This window comes from Strix aluco, chromosome 5 (assembly GCF_031877795.1).
Source record: "Strix aluco isolate bStrAlu1 chromosome 5, bStrAlu1.hap1, whole genome shotgun sequence".
Lineage (NCBI taxonomy): Eukaryota > Metazoa > Chordata > Aves > Strigiformes > Strigidae > Strix > Strix aluco.
The window spans coordinates 64225111-64246286 of record NC_133935.1 but is presented as its reverse complement, the minus strand read 5'-3'; the positions used below and the strand labels follow the sequence as shown (position 1 = coordinate 64246286).

The 21176-nt window shown below is 38.9% G+C and overlaps 1 protein-coding gene across 1 annotated transcript; it reads right to left on the bottom strand.

Annotated features, from left to right (window-relative positions):
* Positions 1–303: 303 nt before the first annotated feature.
* Positions 304–20342, bottom strand: LOC141923841 (hyaluronidase-1-like). Its single transcript, XM_074825479.1, has 4 exons — positions 20117–20342; positions 8713–9666; positions 1887–1976; positions 304–732 (listed from the first exon to the last, which is right to left on the bottom strand). The coding sequence occupies exons 2-4, from the start codon at positions 9628–9630 to the stop codon at positions 304–306; spliced, it is 1437 nt and encodes a 478-aa protein (XP_074681580.1). The 5' UTR covers positions 9631–9666; positions 20117–20342.
* Positions 20343–21176: the final 834 nt, after the last annotated feature.

Sequence of the window (21176 nt, the reverse complement as noted above, 5' to 3'; positions counted from 1 at the left end):
ATGAATCCTTGTACAAGTTTATTCAACTTTTTTACTCAGGTAAAGCTTCCACTGTCACAGCAGAAACTTTATCTGTTGAACATACAAGTAAAACACAAGTTAAGAGTAAAGGAACTTGTAAAAAAGGAGGGGGCTGCTTTCAAAATGTTTAATGTCTGAAGCAATTCCAGGAGTGGGAAGATGAAAAAAACGGAATAGAACTATTTAATCAACAATGTCTTTTCCCTGTGCAATTAAAACTTGCTAAGGAACAGAACTCTTAGTGGCACCATTTCTTATCTCCTTGCACTGCCTCAGAAGACTTTAGTGTGTGCTACAAAGCAGAAGAATCTGCACAGCTCCTAAGAGTAAGACATAAAGCTTTTGTTTTCTTGATCTACTGAACAAAACGTGAACCCAGTGCTCCATTATCCTTTGGTCAGGCAATTCACAAAATATTCCTGTCCAGCCCTGGTAACACTGACACATGAATCTCTGTCTCATGACTTCAATACTCTCCAGACTGGGTTCACCAGTCGCCTGGAACATGGGGCCCCTCTCTGAGTGACTGGCTTGGATCTTAAAATTAGTGGGTGACAAATGGAGGTAAGCAGAAGAGTCACTGTTTTTGCGGATGCATCTTCCATTCTTCTTGCACAGGACTTTGCTACAGAGTTTGGCTGCTGAGGTCACATTAATGACGTAATGTCCTAAGGGTCCATCAATGTACCGTTTCACAGTTGAACAGCTTTCCTGTAGATAATAAAAGGCCATGACACATTTCTCAGTGACTAGCATTATGTCCATATTTATTATATATAAGAAGATATTAGCACAAAACTCTTCTTGGCTGGAGTAACCTGTTGAGATAAATCTTGTTGGATTTATATACTGGAGTAATCTATTGGGTTTAAGTGAGCTTACTTCCATGGGTAAGATTAGCAAAATATTAACATTTACTTTATTGTCTATTTGGGTGCCTGGTAGAAACATACAGTGTTAGACTAGAGAGGAGTCCTAGTAAACAGAAAGAGACTTTATATGCTGATCTGAGACTAACTAGTTCCTTAAGAAGAGATTTCTGGTAACTGCTTACAAGGAGCAGGGCATGGGACTAATAGGTTTTAAAGCACATATTGAGTCACGACTTTGGTCCTGATCTTTCTGACTCCTTCAGTTTACAAGGAGACACAGAATTTTCAAAAACCAGAACAGAAGTTGTTGTAATTGTGACTAGAAAGTTTCAGTTCAGAGTTCCCTCTTCCTTTGCCCAAGTCAGTGGTGCTTTGCCAGAGGCTTCAGGAGGAGGAGAGCGGGCTGCATGAAAAGCAGAGTGGGCACCAAAGCCCAGCCCAGGTTTAGGAGAGGGCTAGCCTGCTGTGTCTCCTGTGAAACCTCAGTGCAGCCTCCTGCCTCCTCCATCACTTCAAGAAGGATTATTTGTGAAAGCCTGAAGAACCTGGGAGGAGGAACTGGTCCTTTTCTTGTAGTAACATTATTTTTCATGTGTCATTTCAACACTAGTGACCAGAGAAAATGACCCCACTCCAGACTCCATTGTTTCTCTGTGGATCTGTACAAACTGCCACAGCTACAAAGTAGAACACAATAACACAAGCTGTGCTTATGTTTTTATGTTACTGCTTCAAAACATGCCTCTTCTAACCTGGATTAATTATTCCACAATACTACAAATGACCTACCCAAAGCAATGTGCTCTGAAGAAACAGGACTTCTCAGCCTAATGAAAGTATAGAACTAACAAGACCTGAAATTAATACTAAGCCATCATCCTCAGTCGCTGGCTGATGACATCAATAAAGATAGATGGATGCTGTGGAGGGTGTGGTGTCAGAGAAAGAGGTATTGAGGTGATTCCTAAATACTAATAAACCGATATGACCTACCTTTGAGCTGGCATATTGCATACTGCCCCAGAGGACAACTCCAGCTGCTCCCAAAGCTGCACTTTCACCAATGGTACTGACCAGATCTGTCTGAAAAAGAGGGCCAAAACCAGACATCAGGAAACTAAAGATATAAAAATAAAAGTAAAAAAGGACTAGGATATAGGCATCTTTTTTTTTTACCCCCAGAGGAGACACCAGTCCTGTGGTATATTCTTCACAATAAAATTGCTATTTAGTTTAGAAAGCTCTTCTGTGTATCTCCAAAGGTTTGCACAGGTTGCATTCATGGGTGTGACTAATAAATAATGAAATCGTTATAGTTTATTCACAAGGTGTCCTCCAGCCAAGCTGGTCGAGTAAGAATTGAATGATCTGTTTTATCTATCAGTCTTTGAATGATTACTATACCTATGTAGGCACAATTTTTGGCAAGTGATTATAAGTATGATCCCATGTCATTGGATCACCCTTACAGTGTCTAATTGCAGTTGATAGGCTTTAGGCAGGGGTCTAACTTGTGATGATTTAGCCATGCCAATACTGTTACAGAGCTACTGTTCTTACTAGCATGAATACTGTTATTCCAGGAAACATATCTTTGAAAAACAAGCCTCTCCCGGTGATAGATAGTGCCAAATGAGAAAAAAAGTGCACATTAGCATACTGACTTAACCACATCCACTTTTAGAGCTGCACCAATAAGCAGTAAAGTTGTAGAGACAGCAGCATCACAGCTCTACTAGAGCACAGACCGTGTGTAGAACAGGAGTCACTGGTGCTTTGCCAACAACATAGCAATGTATCCTGCAAGTGTTTTAAAGCCATTCCCTAAGACTGTGAATATTGTGTCTAGAGTAATGCAATTAAATCTTAGAAAATATGGAGGAAGAATCTTCTTCCACCCCTAAATTTCAAGACACGATCAAACACATCTAAAACCATTTCCATCTACAATAACTGATTGAAAAGTAATTCCTGATCAGTGTTTGTAATGACAGCTATTACAATATGTCTCAATGTGATGAAGACACAACAAATTCCTTTAAAAACTCAGTGGTAGTCTTTGATACAGTCTTTTCAGCTCTTTTAGGAGAAAACAATCCAAAAGACCAGCCAAATTATCACAGTATGATGGTGTCACCTTAGAAATGCAAAATGATAGTGGAAGAACCATATTATTATTGTTAATTACTACTAAATAATTTATTTCACTGTGTAAGTGGTCCTGTTGGTTTACCAATGCATAGTTAAGGAGTTCCCATTCATGAAACATTTATGGCCCAAGAGATATAAAAGAAGCACAGATAAATGCTTTGAAAAAGGGAGAATCCACTGAAGAGTTGAAGACAATTACAGAGAAGTCAGAGTGAGCAGTGACTTTGACCCTTAACTAAAGGTTGGACAAAGCAGTGCAGGAAAACCTGCAGAAGTCTGAAAGAGTAGAGCTTGCCTACTGGCTCTTAGTGTAGGGTTCAGAGTGATATAAAGTATAATTGGTCTCACCTGAAGTTTGTGTTTCTGCTGATCATCCAGGCAGTCTTTTAGAGAATGTCATTACTCTTACAAGTATATAGTCTGTTGCTAATTTTATAAAAGGATAGTGGTGTGGGCTGAAGGTGTTACTTTCATGTGGGAAACGGTGAGGGTTTTTTTTCCTATGGGAATTAATTTATCAGTAAAAAATAAAAAACAGTATGTGAATTAAAGATCAAAATACCAAATGTTAAGAGAACTACAGCCTGACCTCTTGGTAATCAGGGTTCCCAGGCTTTCCTCATCTGCAAAGCATTTTAAGAAGATTACCCAGATACAAAGGCTAGACTGTAGTTCTACATTATCCACATGATGACTGAGTGATTTACCACTAACACAGTTCAGATCTCATTAATAAATTGACACATTTTCAGACAGCCGATATAAATAATCAATAGATATTTAACATTGCTGGATGAATTAAGACCTGAGCAAACCCTGAAATACAGATTTTTGTAAGTAATATGTTTTAGGAGTTAGTGTGCTTGACCAAGAGTCAGTAAATCTAGTTTTTATTCCCTCATATCCCACACCTTTTTTTTGTTACTTTTAGAAGTCATTTAGATTCAGATCTACAAAGGGATTTCAGAACTTCACATCTAGTTCATATGGATATAAAATAATCAAAACCAAGAGCATCACCCTTAAAATTCACCTAGTTCTCTGGGTGTGTGAAGACCAATGGCACTGATAATTTCACAACTGAAGCTCCCAAGGCACCTACGCTTCCACTTTCCCACACACCTAGAATTACCACCTTAGCAATGCTGAGAAACCCAGCACTTTTCTCAGGCTAAGGCCAAAATCTGGCATTTGATTGGAAAGTATAGTACTCTAGGGCTGCTTAAGGGACTCTAATAACACCTGCACAGGTGTTGGATGCTGGTGAAAACAGCAGTTCACTGCAAAAAAAAAATGTATGCGACTTCATTTAAACAATCTCCTTCTACCTTACATTTCCTCTTTTTGTATTCTTTAAAACAAACGTGGAGTGTTGAGTCCTCCCCAGGAAGAAAGAGAATTAGAAAGACACGGGCTGAATTTTTCTCTCTTCTCCCATGATTAGAAGATACATCAGCTCCAGCTAATCCTGGAGTGGGTTACCTTCATCATGAGGTTACAGACCACATTTAGAGGGGTGACATTTCTGTTTCTGATGCCATTTCACTTTGCACCAATTCAATGAAGATTCAAAGAAGAGCAAGAGAAACAAGTGGGAACCTGACTACACCTTATGATGAATTCAGCTTAATAATTGGGTAACTTACTCACAAGGAAAGAAGTAAGATTTCTGACTGTCATTTCTAGGCATAGTTCCATCTTTTACAAAATGACTGACTCATGTTCAGTACCTCAAAAGCCATCAGCATAGAAGGGCTCTTCCCTGAATAACCTATGAACAGAAGGTTGCACCCTCTCTATTTTTGCTCTCTCATACACTTGTTCTTTTTGATCTGGTGATTCCCTAACTCCTTCCTGGTGTCTAACACAGGGTGCTGGATTCATCCTGAGCAGACTAGGAAAAGAACTGAGCCAAGAACTCCCACACCAGAGGTGGGTGCTCTGACCACCAGTCACACAAAGAGGGAGGCGGCACCACCACCCTCCCCTGCCACAGACAGGGTTAGAAAATAAGTTTCACCCCCCATCTAGGTATTTTGAGAAAAGGAAAGATAAGTGCCTCTCATAATGGCTGAGAGTGGCAAATCAGGAACAGAGATAGGGAGCTGCCTCCCTGAAGCCCTGAGTGAGGCATGAGCTCCACCAGTGGCCTCAGACACAGCAGTCCTGGTTTTGGGACTGAACCTAGTGCTGCTTCTCACATAGCACAGTGTGGCATTAGTGGGGGCTCACTGGCATGACTCTTCTGTGTGAGTCTAAGAAGTACCTCATATGGAAGAAAACATGTAAGTTTAAAAAATTTTAGGTATCATTTTAAATATGAGCATCTTGGCTTTTGTCTATGTGGGGAATTCTATTTTACTCCTTGTATCAGACCCTCATCCTTCCATGTTAGAGGACTGTCCTGAAGAGGCAACTTTAAGGGTCAGCTGACACTTAGGCTTCTGGTATTTCTCAAAGTGATAAACAAGTCAACAAAGCCTCTTCCCTTCTGATGCTCATTCTCATTCAAGCTTTTGGGGGCAGTGTGAGACAACCAAGATTATGCTGGACTATTTCCGAGTAGACAGCTGATTTGACAGGGAGGAGGAGGCTCTAGTTTCTATCGATGCTCCTCCATATTTCGATCAGCCAAGTCACTGCACTGGACACTAAAAAAAATAGGAGGTTGAGCTAAGCCGTTTCAGTTTTGTAGCTTGAGAGGAAACAGGACAGTCAGTTCTAATTACATGTTGAGGAAAGAAAAATAAGTACATCTGTAATCTTTCCTTTAAATTTTGAACAGTCTTAATTACAGACATGCTTTTTCTGTATTTAGGAATGATAGTGCAAGCCTGGCATGGTTGTAGAGAATGGTCTCTGTACACATACACACCTGGTCATCAGATAAAACTATCTATAGGTGAATGGGAGAATTGTTATCCATTATTCATCATTTGTTAGTTGTCCTCCTGCTTTATTAATGACTTCAGCCATCTAGTCAGGAAGCACAGATGCTACTGTGTAACTTCGCTCTCCCACACACTTAGTAGTGAATTGTCAAGGCAGATAGTTTTTAAATACCCAACAGATGGCAAACTGCTTACATGCATTTCCAGCAAATATAGAAACCTTTCATAATGATTGGGATCCCAATTCAGAATTTATAAATCGTTTCCAAGAAAAAAAGCAGGATTAATTTCTCAGATACCTTATGCACAACTCACCTGATTTCCAGGTGCAGTCAGGGTGAAAGGTATAGCATACATAGCTACAGCATCCATTTGGGACCTGGGTCTTTTGTCTTTCTGAAGGTCTGCTAGACCTGTGTCTCTACCTCAGTGACTGACTGACAACGATTCTTTCTATTTTCTTCCACTGTGATATTTACTGTGTACAGAAGGGCTTACACACTAGGCTGGGATGTGTCAGCAATTAATTCTGTGGGACCAGAATGTCACAGCTTTTGCACAGCTTGATGGAGCAGGACAGCGGTTCTCCTGGTCCAGTCCCTGTCAGAGCTCAGGTATCTATTGGCCTACTATGTCAATTTTTCTACAGCCATTTAGCCTGGATGTCATTGTGCTACACTGGCTCCTTTCCTTGTCACAGTCATGCACATTGTTGCTGGAGCCCAGAGGTTTCATGCCTTGTTTGAAGGTTTGGAAGCATCACTTAAGGGCATGTCATGGGTCAAGTGAGAAGCTCCAGTGTAGTCTAAAATCTGAACACACAAAACCATATTTAAGATATCTTGGTGGTTCTGGGCTATGAAGGAAAACAAGAACATTATTTTCTTGATCATTCCTATTTACAGTTTTCTTAAGTGCAACCCTGCAAGTTCCTGGTAGTCCCCAAGCTGTCTGCACGAATGATGTGTATAGTCTGGAGACACGTCAAGCCCTGTCCCCATGGCTGCCTGCAGAGCTGGCTACTGTTCTTATTAGAAAATATGTAGTGGAGCATAACCCAAAGATGTTTTTCTGGCTGTGCAGGGATCTTACCTGGCTGCAGAATTGTAAAGTGATCTTTAAAGTATCCAAAAGTAAATGGCTACATGCAATTGAAAAACAAGACAGTAAGTTAAAGAGTGTAACTTAAGAGGAATGTCACTCCAAACTACCACTGTACTTAAGCTGAAAATAGCTTAAGATAAAACAGTAACTATACTGGCACAGATTTTGATCTCGTGCATAATTGCTAACAACATGTTAGTTTTCATAGCTTTCAGTAACATTCATGGCATTTTTATATCAATCAAGGGATTAATTTCTATTATAAAAATGTATTATGGCATCCTGCATTTGAAAAGTGCTCATTTATTTCATAGCCTGAGTTCTTCAGTGAAGGTGTTCTGGGTGAAATCCTGCCTGTATTGACCTCAGTGGCTCCTTGCCTTCAGTGGGACCTGACCTTGCTTATTTGTCCGCAATTTCTGAGTCAGCTAGGACCTGCAGTTTCCACATCACACAGAAAACAGCTGCAAAGAGTCCCTGATTACTAAAAATGAGGCAGACAGGATTCATGATTGCTTCTGTGTACCATTTGCTTCCTGGGTGCAGCCTGAAACACTTCTCAGGATGTCAAGGCTCCACTGCACCTCCCCAGCCCCAGCTCCAGGCTGAAGCCACATGTAGTCTGTGGTTTGCTGGACTGACCATTACCTTTTCCCTTGCCCCTTCTCTCCCTTTTTCTGTTCTGGTTTGAGTCAAGAACTTGTCTCTGGCAGCAGCAGAAGTGAGCTGTCATGCAGCTCTCTGTAAACCAAAAAGAGAGAGCAGCCCCAGACACCCTTAGCCGTTGAGGGATTGTTTCCATGAGCTCCCTGCCCCAGATTTCCTCCCCTCCCATGGAATTGATAGTGATCAAAGAAAAACTTCTGTCACTTGGGACAACTGCTGGAGAAATGAATAAGCATGTGTACCTCTCTATTATGTGCATAAACAAAAAGTCAGAGCCACAATCGTCATTCCATATCAAAGAAAGTCTGGGACTTGTACACATATATGTTTGCCATCAATGTTGTGGCCACTATATATTTATTGCACTTGATCACTGGTTGAAGGAACACTGCATGACTCAAAAGCTTGGTTTCTTTATTAAAAGAATTCCACAGTGTCAGCACTAAATGTTGGATCATGAAGATATTTGAACTTGTTGCACCTCTGAAAAGTGAGATGGGCAGTGCTCATCTTGCAGGAGTTGGGAACTCCAAGCCAGACTAGTTTACTTGACTGGTTTATTTCTATGCTGAATGAATTTACATTTGGATAAAGAAACAAAAAAGCCCTGAGGCTCCTTTCTCATGAAAGTTTATCTTTCCGTTACACTAATTAGTTCTAAACTTCACAAAAATTTGTCAAGTTCCTTTCACAAGCTGTCCTGAAGAATTAAAATATCAGAATGAATCACTTCCTTAAGGAAATTATTTCTTTGTACTTTCTTTCTAAATTACCCTCATTAAAAATATACAATGTTATCCTACAAAAGTAGACCAAAGCACTGCAATATTAACTCTTGAATGGTGCATAGTTTTGCACTTTCACTACAGCACTTCCTTTTACAGGGGCTGCCTTAAACATGAAAAAAAAAAAAAGCATAAGTGCTTTTATACAAGGAAGACTTTTAGACAGCATTTTTTCTAAGAGGCTGCTTCTAATCTCTAAATTTCTAAAGTCTCTCTGCTTACCTCTGTTAAAACATGAAAAGTATAGGCATAAAATGGTCTGGAGTAAACAAACACAGGCAAAGCGTAGTCTTTTCTAGCAATTGAGGCAACACGTATTGCCTCCTTAACCCGATAGTGAACAAATTTTAGTGCATTTGGACTTGACTTCAGTATATAATCCAGGTATATAGAAGGGTAGAGAGCAGTGCTTTCCTTCCACAGCCAAAGCAGGAGGTCATTGCGGGAAGACTCAATGGCTGGGCATTTCCCTGTGTATGTTTGCGGGTGTTCTTTGTAATCATAATTGTAGCAGTCTGGATAAAGATAGTAACCCCACAAACCATTTGGCCTCATATGCTCAGCCAGAAGGATGGTGTTGTTCATAAAACTCTTGCCAGCATTTTCAAATTCCTCTTTAGCCACTTTCCTTACTTTGTCCTCTGACCATTGCGGATGCCGTCTCCTAACCATCTCAAGAGATTTATTTCTATAAATGCTTTTATTGCCCCAGTTCCTATCCCACTGGGGTCTCCAGTTTTCCCAGTCAATGACTGCAAGTCCCTGAAATTTCTTCATGGGTATGCAATAGTCTATGTCAGACTTTGCTTTATTAAGGTGTTTGATAAGACTTTCATTCTGGGGCACCCCTCCATTGACAGGATCTCCATTATCTGAGTAGTAGGGATAGTATCCCAAATGAGTGTGATAGAAGATTGTCACATTGGACCCACTCAAAGTCTCATTGGTGTTGGATACAATGTCAAAAACACTGAGATCCAGGTCCACCTTGTACCGCAGCCTGCACTGCTCGGTCGGTGCATTCCAAACAACCATGAAAGGCTTGTGCAGAACCAGAGGTGCCCGTGCCGGCTTCAGCAGCTGAGCATCAACTGTAGTAAGCAACGCCATCACTGCTAACCATTTGACCCAAACATCCATGGTAAGTTTTTTTCTAGGAAATTGTTATGATGTGTCCTTGAAAACAAAAATGAGAGAAGACATGTTAGAAGGTCAGTAGCCACCCTGGAGGCAGATAGGATGACAAAGGGATGTCTTTTGGTTGCTTTTGTTAACATTATACCCAGCGCAAACAGAGAAAAATGCAAAACTGTGATCTCGTAAAAATTAAGTCTAATTTCAAATGCTTTGAAAGACTTTTTGGTAGACTTTGCTGCCCAGAAGTATGTTCTGATGCTCAGCTTTTTTTTGCTTTCCTTCTCACTCAGACACCTCCCACGGTTGATTCAGACCTTTCCTTAACACTTATTTGCTCTCCGATGTCTACAAAAAAATGAGTTAATAAAAGAATAACCTAAAACAACAGTATAAAAAAGAATCTGCTGCTCATTTGAGTTTTCAGCTTCCAAGCATGTTCTGCTATGGTCAGTCTGACTTGCCTAGAACATCATCACAGTGGGACTAATGCCTTCTTTACTATTTGTATATGCTAATGGTTACAATACAAAAGGTAATTTAAACAAAAAGCGGACACTTCTATCTCGCACAGATTAACCACGAGAACTCAGAAACACTGCAATTTTCAGCATATCTGAAAAAAGTGTATTGTTATCTACCCCTGAATTTAATTTTAATATTCTAAATGAATAGATGCAAGAGTGATAATTAATCTGCAGGCTAGAAGGGTGATATTATTAATAACTTAATGGTTTAAGCTACTTATTATACTGAAAGCAAATTAGATATCAATATGATAAAGAAAATTAATTACATTAAGCGGATCTGAACTAGCTGGAAAAGCATGCTGTATCTTTGAAAAAAGGGACCTAGTCTGTAGAAGTGGGGGCTTATTAGTGTTATTTTTTCTTTTAAGGTCTGATGTTTTCCCTGGCAGTCACACTGGCTTGGGGATAATACTACTCTGGGAGCCATCAGAGCTGCAGGGCTGCTGGCATCCCGGGCACCCACATCCCCACTTTGCACCCCGTGGGGCAGCTATTCACCTGCTGCCCACAGTTGGCTGCTCTGGAATTTGCCCCTGCTACTACCTCTTTCCCAAGAAGCACAGCTCAAGTCTGTCCTGGGTTTGTCATTCAGGTCTCTTTGCTGGGGAATACAGTACCTATTGTTGGTGCTGATGAGCAAACACTACATGGTGGGGTCCAACTGATATATCAGCTTGAATCCAGAGATCAAAAAAATTGTTTGCTTTATGAACATTACTGCATCTATAATATGACGTGGTTTATCCTCTCAGTTGTTATCTTTTATCATTCATCTATCAAGTTTCTCCATTTTAGTCACATGTTAAATCACTGCAATCACTGTCTGCATTGCAGGTTCAATTCATGCACTATCCATGTGAATTTTAAATGTCCTGAAACTGGATATTTCCCTATTCTTACATCCATTTTTAATGATTTCTTTCCTTACCTGTAAAGTTAGACCCAAGTTATCATATTGTAATTAGCCTAGATTCACCTGGCCCTGGTATTTTCTCACTCAGTTAACATCAGTTAATCACTTAACTCCCTTCCTAGACAAGGAGAACTCTTCACCTGTATCAATCCATTAGTTCACATCTAGGATCCCTTAGGTTCCTTGCTTTCCAAAACAGTACAGTCAACACACCACTCTAAATACTAGATTTTGTAATACTCCTTGGATATTACCTTTTAATCTGTAATGGGATGCCAAATCTACAGGATGGCTACACATACCCCTATCCAAATCTGCCAGCAGGCTTATTAAAGAAAAAAAACTTTTCCACTGTTTGAAAATTTGCTGGCTCTCATAAGTGATATAATCCAGGATTTCTCTCCCTGTCATTTGTCCTTCCTTGACATTCTTCCATCCTCTGGGATGCTTGATGTTTCTTTTCCTATCTGCCAATGCTGTCCTGATTTTCGGCCTTTCCCTTAAGTCTCTACTTTGTCTTTTTATCTCCTACAGAACAGCCTTTCTCTCCTCTATCCCCAATCTTGTGTTTTTGTGTCCTCAGTCCCAGAAAAGCATTGAGTCCCCCCAACCAGTGGTCTGGCACAAAGAGCACTTTCTCAAGAGGTGGAGGAAGGCAATTTGCATTAAGCAATGGCTCAGGATAGTGCGTGGAGAGCAGACTTCAAGAAGCCACAAGGCAGGACTCCCCCAGGAGCAAGCCCTCATTAGCAAGATAGAGATTTATGCTCCTGTTATTTCCTCACCGGCTCTCTGGATGCCTAAATATAGGTTTAGCACCCAAGTTTTAAAACTTTGCTCACATCCTTGAGCAAAATGGGCCATTGCCAGAGGTCATCAAGCTGGTACTGTGTACAAGCATGCCCGTTGGAAAAGGATGCCAGGTTATTTTCTCTCCACTGATCTGTTGGAAGGAAGTCTTATGCTTGCAACTGGTATTTCTTTCTCTGTTTTCCTGCAGAGTCTTGCATAATCATCTAAGTAATGTCATAGGCTGGGGGGGGAAGAAAAAAAAAAAAAAGGCACAAAAAACGCCTTTCTCTTCCTGTTTTATAGAAACTGATGAATGTATCACAGTACTTTGCACTCCTTCTTTGATGCAGCAAACTGACAGTACATTTTTAAGTGCTTTTTCATGATTTGGACTGGATTGCTTTGCAGTACATGAGAACAAGCCCGTAACATAAACAAATATTTTCTCAAAAAGTGGTAGCTCAGATGAAATGGGAAGAGCACCAGCAGAGAAAGAAAAGATCTTTAGTGAATTTCTGTGTAAGAAAAGATTTGGGAAAAGATCCCAGCTGCCTATTCCTACAATCCAAATGCTGATATTGTTCAGCCTTGTGTTATTATGTACATATAATTAAATCATTTTGTCAGGTATTAATGACTAATACAGTACAGTTCTTGTCTAGATCTGACAGCTCTAGGCATTACAACATTGCAGATAATAAATCATAACAGAGATAGGCCAGGAAATAATAATGCAAGATAATTTTAATTTATATTTATAGTTCCTGGCCAATTCTTGCCGCTGTCCCTGACAAGGCTTTAAATCACAGAATCACAGAAAGGTTGAGGTTGGCAGGGATCTCTGGAGGTCATCTGGTCCAACCCCTGCTGAAGCAGGATCACCTAGAGCCGGTCACTCAGGACCATGTACCAAACACAAATGAGAAAAGGAAAATGTTTATCTCAGGACATGTTGAATAATTCTCGAGGGTCTTTTGACTGGATTAACCAAATCTCATTGAAGTTGTGAAGAAGCCTGAGCACCTTGCTCAGCTATAGGCATGTAGAAGTCTACATCTGCAAGCTGAATCCCACACAAAAGGGCAGGAATCTGTCTAAACCTGTTCAAGCTGTTTAGAAGTTAGGGGTCTCGTCAAGGACAGTCATTCAGAGTCCTCCAGTGAATACTGGACACTTCCCAAAGCTACTATAAATTCCATATTTAAAGCTATATGGAATTAGTCACCCAGCTATCTCCATTAACCTAGGAAAAGAGGTGATAAGTGCCTAGATAACATGCCTACCTTTTAGATGGCTAAAGTATCTCATTGCAAATCATCTCACTTTTTCTGCTACTTTCTAATACACACAGGAGACATTTCCATATACACAATTCCTTAAAGAGGAGACAATTCCAAAATATTGTCCTTTGAAAAAGTTCCAATCCGGTTGCATTAATCTGCAATTAATTCTGATGTTATGTGTACATGGGAATTCAATCACAGATGCTTACTTTTTCTTTAAAAAGGCATCTGAAGCAAAGTGAAAAAAGTTTTCAAAGAAACATGTAGGCCTATAGTTCTAAAAGGGGAAAATAATTTATCTGTTGTTTCACAAATGCACAAAAGAACCTCTAAACAAGAACAAAACATCTTTTATTATAATTTCCACTGCTGTATCTTTGGACTATGGCCTTTTTAGTCTCATGCATGGGCACTAATTGGACTGCTTTAATCCCTGTTTTTTAATGAGCAGATAAATTAATGATCTCTCCTTGAAGCTCATTATCAACCTTGATTCAAATTCTCCTGTTTTTCTGATTCAGTGACATATTATTATGGTTAATTTAACTTTCCAAAGATGCACATAGCTTTCTGAGGCACTACAGTGTTTTCAGAGTAGAATCTGTTCTCAGTGTTTCTGCTCTATATTCTAAAAACAAAAATGAATTCTTCATAAGTGAAAGAAGTGGGGCTTGATCACAAATCCATTGAAGTTGATGAGAAATTTTTTACTGTATTCAGCAAACTTTGGATCATGTTCTTACTGCACAATATAACATATTTTCTATTTGCATCAGTTTCTGCTATGCAGTTTAGGATGAAGCGGGTTATGGCTGGATTTCAATATATCCTTTAATAACTGTGGTGAAACTCACCATTTCTTGAATAGAAAAAACGAGTTAATTTCTTCATCATTTTTGTAAAAAAGAAACAAGGGAATGTTTGCTTTTCCCAAGCAAATGCAGTTAACTTAGTCCAACCTTTATTTCAACTGTATTTACTGGTCAGAATTCCACTATATTTCCAAATAGTTGATAACAGCTGAACTAGACATCTTGATTGTACACTTTGATTACAAAGTAAACAGCTTAAAATTAGTAAAAATATAGACTCTCACCCTGAAGAAACCTATTTGCACACAATGTGTTCCAATACAGCCCAATGGTGTTCTCCAGATTGTCAGTTCTGGTTTTTATTGAACATCCCAGTGTTCTTTGCACTGTAACACATGATGTTACAGCTGGTACTTTTGATTATGATCCATATGTTGGTCATATAGCCAGCCAACAAAACTTCATAATAGTCAGCAAATGCATCCTCTCATTTCATACTCATCCGTATGCTGACTTTTCAAGGAAGTATAATCCATACAATTAGCTATAATACCATTCTGTGTTTTCATCTTCTGCTGAGTTTAATTGTTCTTGATGCCCAAGGTTTATAATCTGTTCTGGATGAGCAGCTCATTTGTATGGACATACTCGCTATCCAGATTTATCTTGCAGGAGTGGGACATTTTAATTGTTTTGACTACCTATGCAGTTTAATGACAATGGACAACAAGATAAGAATTGCTCTTCAATTAAATAAGCATTTCATAAAACTTATAAATCGTTCACCGTATACTTTGGTTAACAGTTGATGTTCTGGAGACTTCATTTCGTTATCATTCTTTACCTGTCAGATGCAAAACTTACAGGATACCTATGTCATTTTGTACTCGTTTTGAAGAAATCAGTGTAATTACTCCAGAGCTATAATAGCAAAGTATGACATAAGGGGAAAGAGATTTTAAGCAGAAGTTTCAATGAAGCACAGAAAGTATGTAGACTTAGACCTAATTTCAAGTAGTATTAAAAAAGATGGTTTAGTTGACATTTCAGTATTTCTGAAACATCGTAAAGATGGCCTTAAAAACTAAATCATATTAAAACTGTAACACCTGGAAGCCCATATCCTATGACTAAGTAGGGCTTATCTATCTCACTACTTCAGTTCAGACAGGGAAGGGAAAACTACACTTTCAGTTTTAAAACTGTTGAAATGTATGTAATGTCATGTGGCGTAGGAAAGTAAGAACTCACAGACATGTAGTTTTACCTGTGAAATATAAGTTAAGCTGCACATCTTTCACTGAATTCTGTAATTATTTCAGAATTCAGAAACACACTTTGAAAAAAAAAATCTGGAGTTCCTACAGTAACAGCCACTCCATATTCCCTCATTAACTGGTATCTGCCTAACATAATTTAAATGCAGAATAGAAAAGAAGTACAGTTAAATTCTAGAGGAAGGGCAATTTTTTCAGCAGAAAGGAGTCATTCTTTGTGGCCTAAACGAGATTTGCAACACTTTAACAAGCTTGCTTTCAACCTCTCATATGCACTATTGACTCCTGTCTTGCAACAGCTGAGTGTAGCACTGTACTTTCTTTCATTGTAGACACACATTCATTTTAACTAGTATTTCTCATATCTGTAAAGAAGCATTTTGCTTGGAAAAGAAATTAAATATGATTACACTAAAAAAGGAAATTAATGTAACTGGATTGTTTGCATTCCACTGAGGAATGTGCAAAATCGGCAGCTAAAAGAAATGTCCTTTTTTGAACATAGGCTGACCATGTTTGGGGTAGAAATTATTATTGTGGCTAAGAAATATGGACATTTCAACTGTATTTAAACATTTTTTCCGCCATAAAATCACATTCGAAACTACCTTGTAAATAACTTGAAAAATCTTGTGCATTGATACATTATTCTCTATGAGGTATGATTTATATGCACACAATATGCATTTACAAGATACCATGTGTTTATCTACACATGTATGTATATTTCTCTGTCTTCTTGGGAAATAAGGGAAAGACTAAATCTGTCCATCCTGTCTCTGTCTTGCTCCCTCTCTGCTGTTATTTTTTGGTTTCAAAATTATGTAAAAAGTCTTACTTTTTCTGGTTCTGTTGAAAAGTGACTTGCATTAGATAAGTTGGTAAGACGGACACAGACTGCCTATCTATCCTGAATCCTTCTATGGTCCAAAAGTGTAAAACTGCATTAGAGGGAGATTATCATAGAATCATAGAATACCAGGTTGGAATGGACCTCACAATCATCTGGTCCAACCTTTTTGGCAAAAGCCTGGTCTAGACAAGATGGCCCAGTACCCTGTCCAGCTGAGTCTTGAAAGTGTCCAGTGTTGGGGAATCCACCACTTCCCTGGGGAGATTATCCCAGTGGCTGATTGTTCTCATTGTGAAAAATTTTCCTCTTGTGTCCAGTCAGAATCTCTCCAGGAGTAACTTGTACCCATTATCCCTTGTCTTTTCAGTATTCACTGTATCCTCACAACTACCGTTTTTCAGTCTCTTGACTCACATTTCTTCCTAATTCTCAAGCTCTATTTCTCAGACTAGATTCCAAGTTAAAAAGTGAACAGAAAAATAACACTAAAATATTTGCAGTCTTCCATACAGATCATTAAAAGTACAAAAATGAACATACAATTGACTTTTTCCTTTGTAATTCATATTACAGTTCACTTCCAATAGGTGAACAGAGATACCAGGTTGCAAGGCATGAAGTAGCATCCCTTTATTTTTGTACAAAATATGTGAAAAGAAATTCAAAGAGCGAGGAGATGGGGATTCAGGCCTACGCTATCACTGCTGACATTTTTGTAAACTGTGGATTATTCATTTTAAAGCAAATGGAAAATGCTAGAGGACATTCTTGCGTGCATATCACAGTTCTACAGTAAGTCATGTTTGGGCCAGAGATCTGCTTAGGCATTTCCTGTTTATCTTTATTATTTCTGTTATGTGCAGCTTGTGTCATGCCTTAAACTAGAGAAAAGACTGCAAAGAAGCATGGGAATAAAAAGGAAAATAATTGGTATTGAAAAGATATTCTTCTCATGGAATGCATAATTCTTCTCTTCTATTAAAAATAATGATTTTAGTACTTCATGTGTCCTGGTCTATCCTAATCTACCTGTAACATCTTTGCCGGATAGTCATTAGAGGCCACACTCTTACATCTTCACACACATTGTTTCTTATGTCAAGTCATCGCATGAGTACCAAGATGACTGAGGGCTACTCAGCACGATAAATGGTGATGGGATTTCACCCCACCCTTGCCTGTAGGACTGGTTTCATAGAAATATAAATCACTCCTTAAACTATTTTCACCCAGTTATAAACCTTAATAAAACCAAGAGACTCGTAACTTCTAATTTCCAGTGTGACTTTTCATTTCCAGAATGACAGAGGTTTTGGTTGTTTTTAAAAGCGAGAAACAACAGTGCAGGTTAGTGAAGGGCAGAAACGTGGGGCTATCCCAGCTCCCTGGTACCAGTGCCAAACCCTTGGCGTAATCTGCAGCCAGCTGCATTCATTCTGCTGGGCTTTGCCATCAAAAGTGCTCTTTTGTCCATGCAGTTAAGGCTTGGGCTCTGGTCACTTCCAGATCTCACAGAGACAATTAAAGACACCTGCAGCCGAGTGTCACCAAAGCACCACTGGTAAAATATTTGACCTTTTCCCTTCCACATGTGCAGTTTAGGCAGCCTAAACATCTACTGGTCCAATGCTCCAGAGCTGCAACAACTCTGTAAATTGTCCCAAATGCCTTCACATCCCATTTTTGGAGGCTGCATCCTCTTTTTTTTTTTTTTAATCTGGCCGTTCAAGGCTGGGTACAGCCTGCTCAATCACAAATGGGCGTGTTGGGGTCAGCTTGTCCTTGTTTTGTGCTCACATACAAGCAGTAGAGACTGCCAGGGCTGGGGATTTCCTTCCCTCCTGGCTCTTCTCCCTGACTGCCCTACTGCCTTTAACACAGGGACCCCAAACTGTTTTTCAAACATTAATTCTTCCTGCTGGAGAGAAAAACGTTCCCTATTGGGATACTGAAACTTTTCAGTGATTTACTAGAAAATCAGTGACAGAAGGAAAATTAAGATACAGGTCATGGTTCCCAGTACTGTTTCAGCTAAAAGACTGCCCTGTCATTTTAAATCACTGCAGATTATTGATGATACTTTGAATACCAGGGAAAGATAAAGTAATATGGTTTAAATCTGTCTGTGCAATAAAGGGAGATTAAACATATATGTGCCACAAACAATTTTTCAATTGCTGAAGGATTGAGTAAAAGAAGTATTTTTTGAGTGGATGAAACTATATAAAATCTAGAGTATTATACCAATTTACGTATCTAATACATGAATTTAGAGTGCATTTTATAGAAAAGCTTGATGTATTGATATTTTCAATTCCATTCCATCTGCTTCTATTGCATTATAAATTGGAGACAAACATACTTTAGAAAAAATATTCTCAATATTTAAAGTTGTAAAGTTTATGTTAAAAGTAGAACCTTTTATATGCAATTTTAGTATTTATTTCTTCCCAGTATGCAAAGAATAAAGGGGAAAAAATAAATTTGTTTTTTTTGCCTTCTCAAGGACCCATATTGTCAGAGCTACTAAAGCCTTAATTCCCTGAATAATTAAGACTAATGTCCTCAGCAGTGTTCAGTACACTGTTCTTCTGGTTCTGGCCCTTGATGGGTGAAAATAAAAGTGCCTACAAACAGTATTCTGAAAATAAGTTCTTACTGGTTTATAGATTTTCCTTTTAATTTATTACTAAATACTTTTAACTGAAGATCATGAACATTAATTGGCACTAACAGAATACATCCTACCTTCTAGCATGTAATTTTAATAGCTTCTAAGAATGTATGAATGGGTAATACTGTACAATAAATAATGCATGAGTTTACATTGTTGTGGAGCATTTAAAATAGTTTAGCTTCTTTCACACCATCTGCTTAATTCACATATTCATTTTCTGAAAGTTTTATTGTTATTAGGGGCACTTATAAAAGAGAAAATTAAGTTGAATTGATAACATAGAGAATCCTTACAATCAGGCCTTGGCTTATTCCTAAGAAAATGCTGTAAGCTAAATTAACTTTAGCTCTCTTGAAAATAAAATCTACTTTCAGATGGTGTAATTCAAGAAAATTCAATTGAAATTAATTGAGGGGTGTACATCTGGAAATATTCCAGTTGAATTAATGGAGTTATTAAGCATTTATAATCTTGTGAGAGGAAAAATGTGTCCTTTAGTCAGCTAAAAAAACCTAATATGTTGGCAAATGCTTAAATCAGTTGTGTATTTCCACTATAAATCTCTGCTTGCAGTAAATAATTCCTATTCTTTGGATAACACAAGAGGAAATATTACACTTTGCCGAACAGAAACTCAGGACAATTTGAAAAATATGTGTAAAGCATTTGAGGTGAAATTAACTTCAGACTTTATTTGCATGCCAATACACAGCTTGTCTGGCATCTACATTGTCTCATATAAATGAATTAAATGTACCTCTAGCTCTAGAAATAACCAGAACAATATATTAACACAAATCATTAATAAACAGAACTCATTGTCAAACAAGTAACTTCATCCTTTTTTGGGCTCCTTTTGAGATAATTTTAAAACACACTGCTTGTAGGTGGTGGACTGCCTTACTGTGAGTCGTCTTGAAACAATTACCCTGAATGTTTTGCTTCTAATGAAAGAAGGTTTTTTTACTTTTCATTTGGGATTAAATAGACGACCAACATATGAGTACTTTCTAGATGTGTAGCGTTGCATACACAGCCTGGTGCATTTAAGTATTAAATTCATTAATCTAACTCTGAAATACCTTTAAAGTCAAAACAATACTCTTGTTTTTCAAATGTGAATTTTATTCACAGAGAGCATTTCAAAATCAGTTTTCTAATTTAAAATGGCTATTACACATTGGTGTGTAAAGCACCAAATAGGTATTTGACAGAAAAAAAATAAATAAAATATAGTCCAGAACTGACATGCTACAGAAAATAACACAGAAAGCCTTCCTAATCAGTAGACTCTAAGCAGATGTGAAAACTTTATCTTTATTGATTATTAATTAAGTAAATAACATGGCACTTACCTCTATGAAATCAGTGAACAGCAGAAAACTTTGGTGGAACAATTTACAACAGCTGATGTGTTTGTCCCCGGAATGTGCTCTTCCTAATGAGTGGGCTTTTAACTAATGAGAAACTGAGGGCATCTGAAGATAAGGGCAGAATTTTACCTAAACACTCATCATGTCATTGCAAAATAAGTAAATAAATTCATTCAAAGGTGAGCGATATTACTTGTAAGCAGCCTGGCTCTTGCTATAATAATTTTGTATCACCTACTTTTATGGCCTGGTAAGGGAACGACTAGACTGGTGTTTGAGAATTAAATTGTGGTTTGAGAGTTACATGCTCTGGACTCAGCAGCAACAGACATTAACAGCAGGGACAGCTTGGTCACTGTGGCACAGGGAGAAGAGGGAGAAGTAGGGGTGCTTGCAAAACCAAGTAAACAAGATACTTCAAGAAGAGTTATTTTAAAGAACTGGCTGGATGGCTGGACCCAAAGAGTTGTGGTGAATGGACTTAAACCCAGTTGGCAGCCAGTCACAGGTGGTGTTCCCCAGGGCTCAGTATTGGGGACAGTTCTGTTTAATATCTTTATCAATGACCTGGATGGGGTTATCGAGTGCACCCTCAGTAAATTTACAGATGATGCCAAGCTGGGCTGGAGTGTTGATCTGCTTAAGGGTAGGAAGGCTCCACAGAGGGATCTGAACAGGCTGCATCGACGGACTGAGGCCAATTGTATGAGGTTCAACAAGGCCAAGTGCCAGGTCCTGCACTTGGGTCACAACAACCACATGCAATGCTACAGGCCTGGGGAAGAGTGGCTGGAAAGCTTCCCAGTGGAAAAGGACCTGGGAGTGTTGGTCGACAACCAGCTGAATATGAGCCAGCGGTGTGCCCAGGTGGCCAAGAAGGCCAATAGCATCCTGGCTGGTATCAGAAATAGTGTGGCCAGCAGGGACAGGGAAGTGATTGTCCCTTTGTGCTCAGAACTGGTGACACCACACCTCACATACTGTGTTCAGTTTTGGGCCCCTCACTACAAGAAAGACACTGAGGTGCTGGACCGTGTCCAAA

Excerpts from the sequence above, each read along its gene's own strand:
- LOC141923841 (XM_074825479.1), bottom strand. The coding sequence starts at position 9,630 with ATGGATGTTTGGGTCAAATGGTTAGCAGTGATGGCGTTGCTTACTACA. Across the intron at positions 1,977-8,712 it reads CTTTTCATGTTTTAACAGAG|ACAGATCTGGTCAGTACCAT; the intron begins GTAAGCAGAGAG and ends CCTCTTTTTCAG. Across the intron at positions 733-1,886 it reads TGCAATATGCCAGCTCAAAG|GAAAGCTGTTCAACTGTGAA; the intron begins GTAGGTCATATC and ends TATTATCTACAG.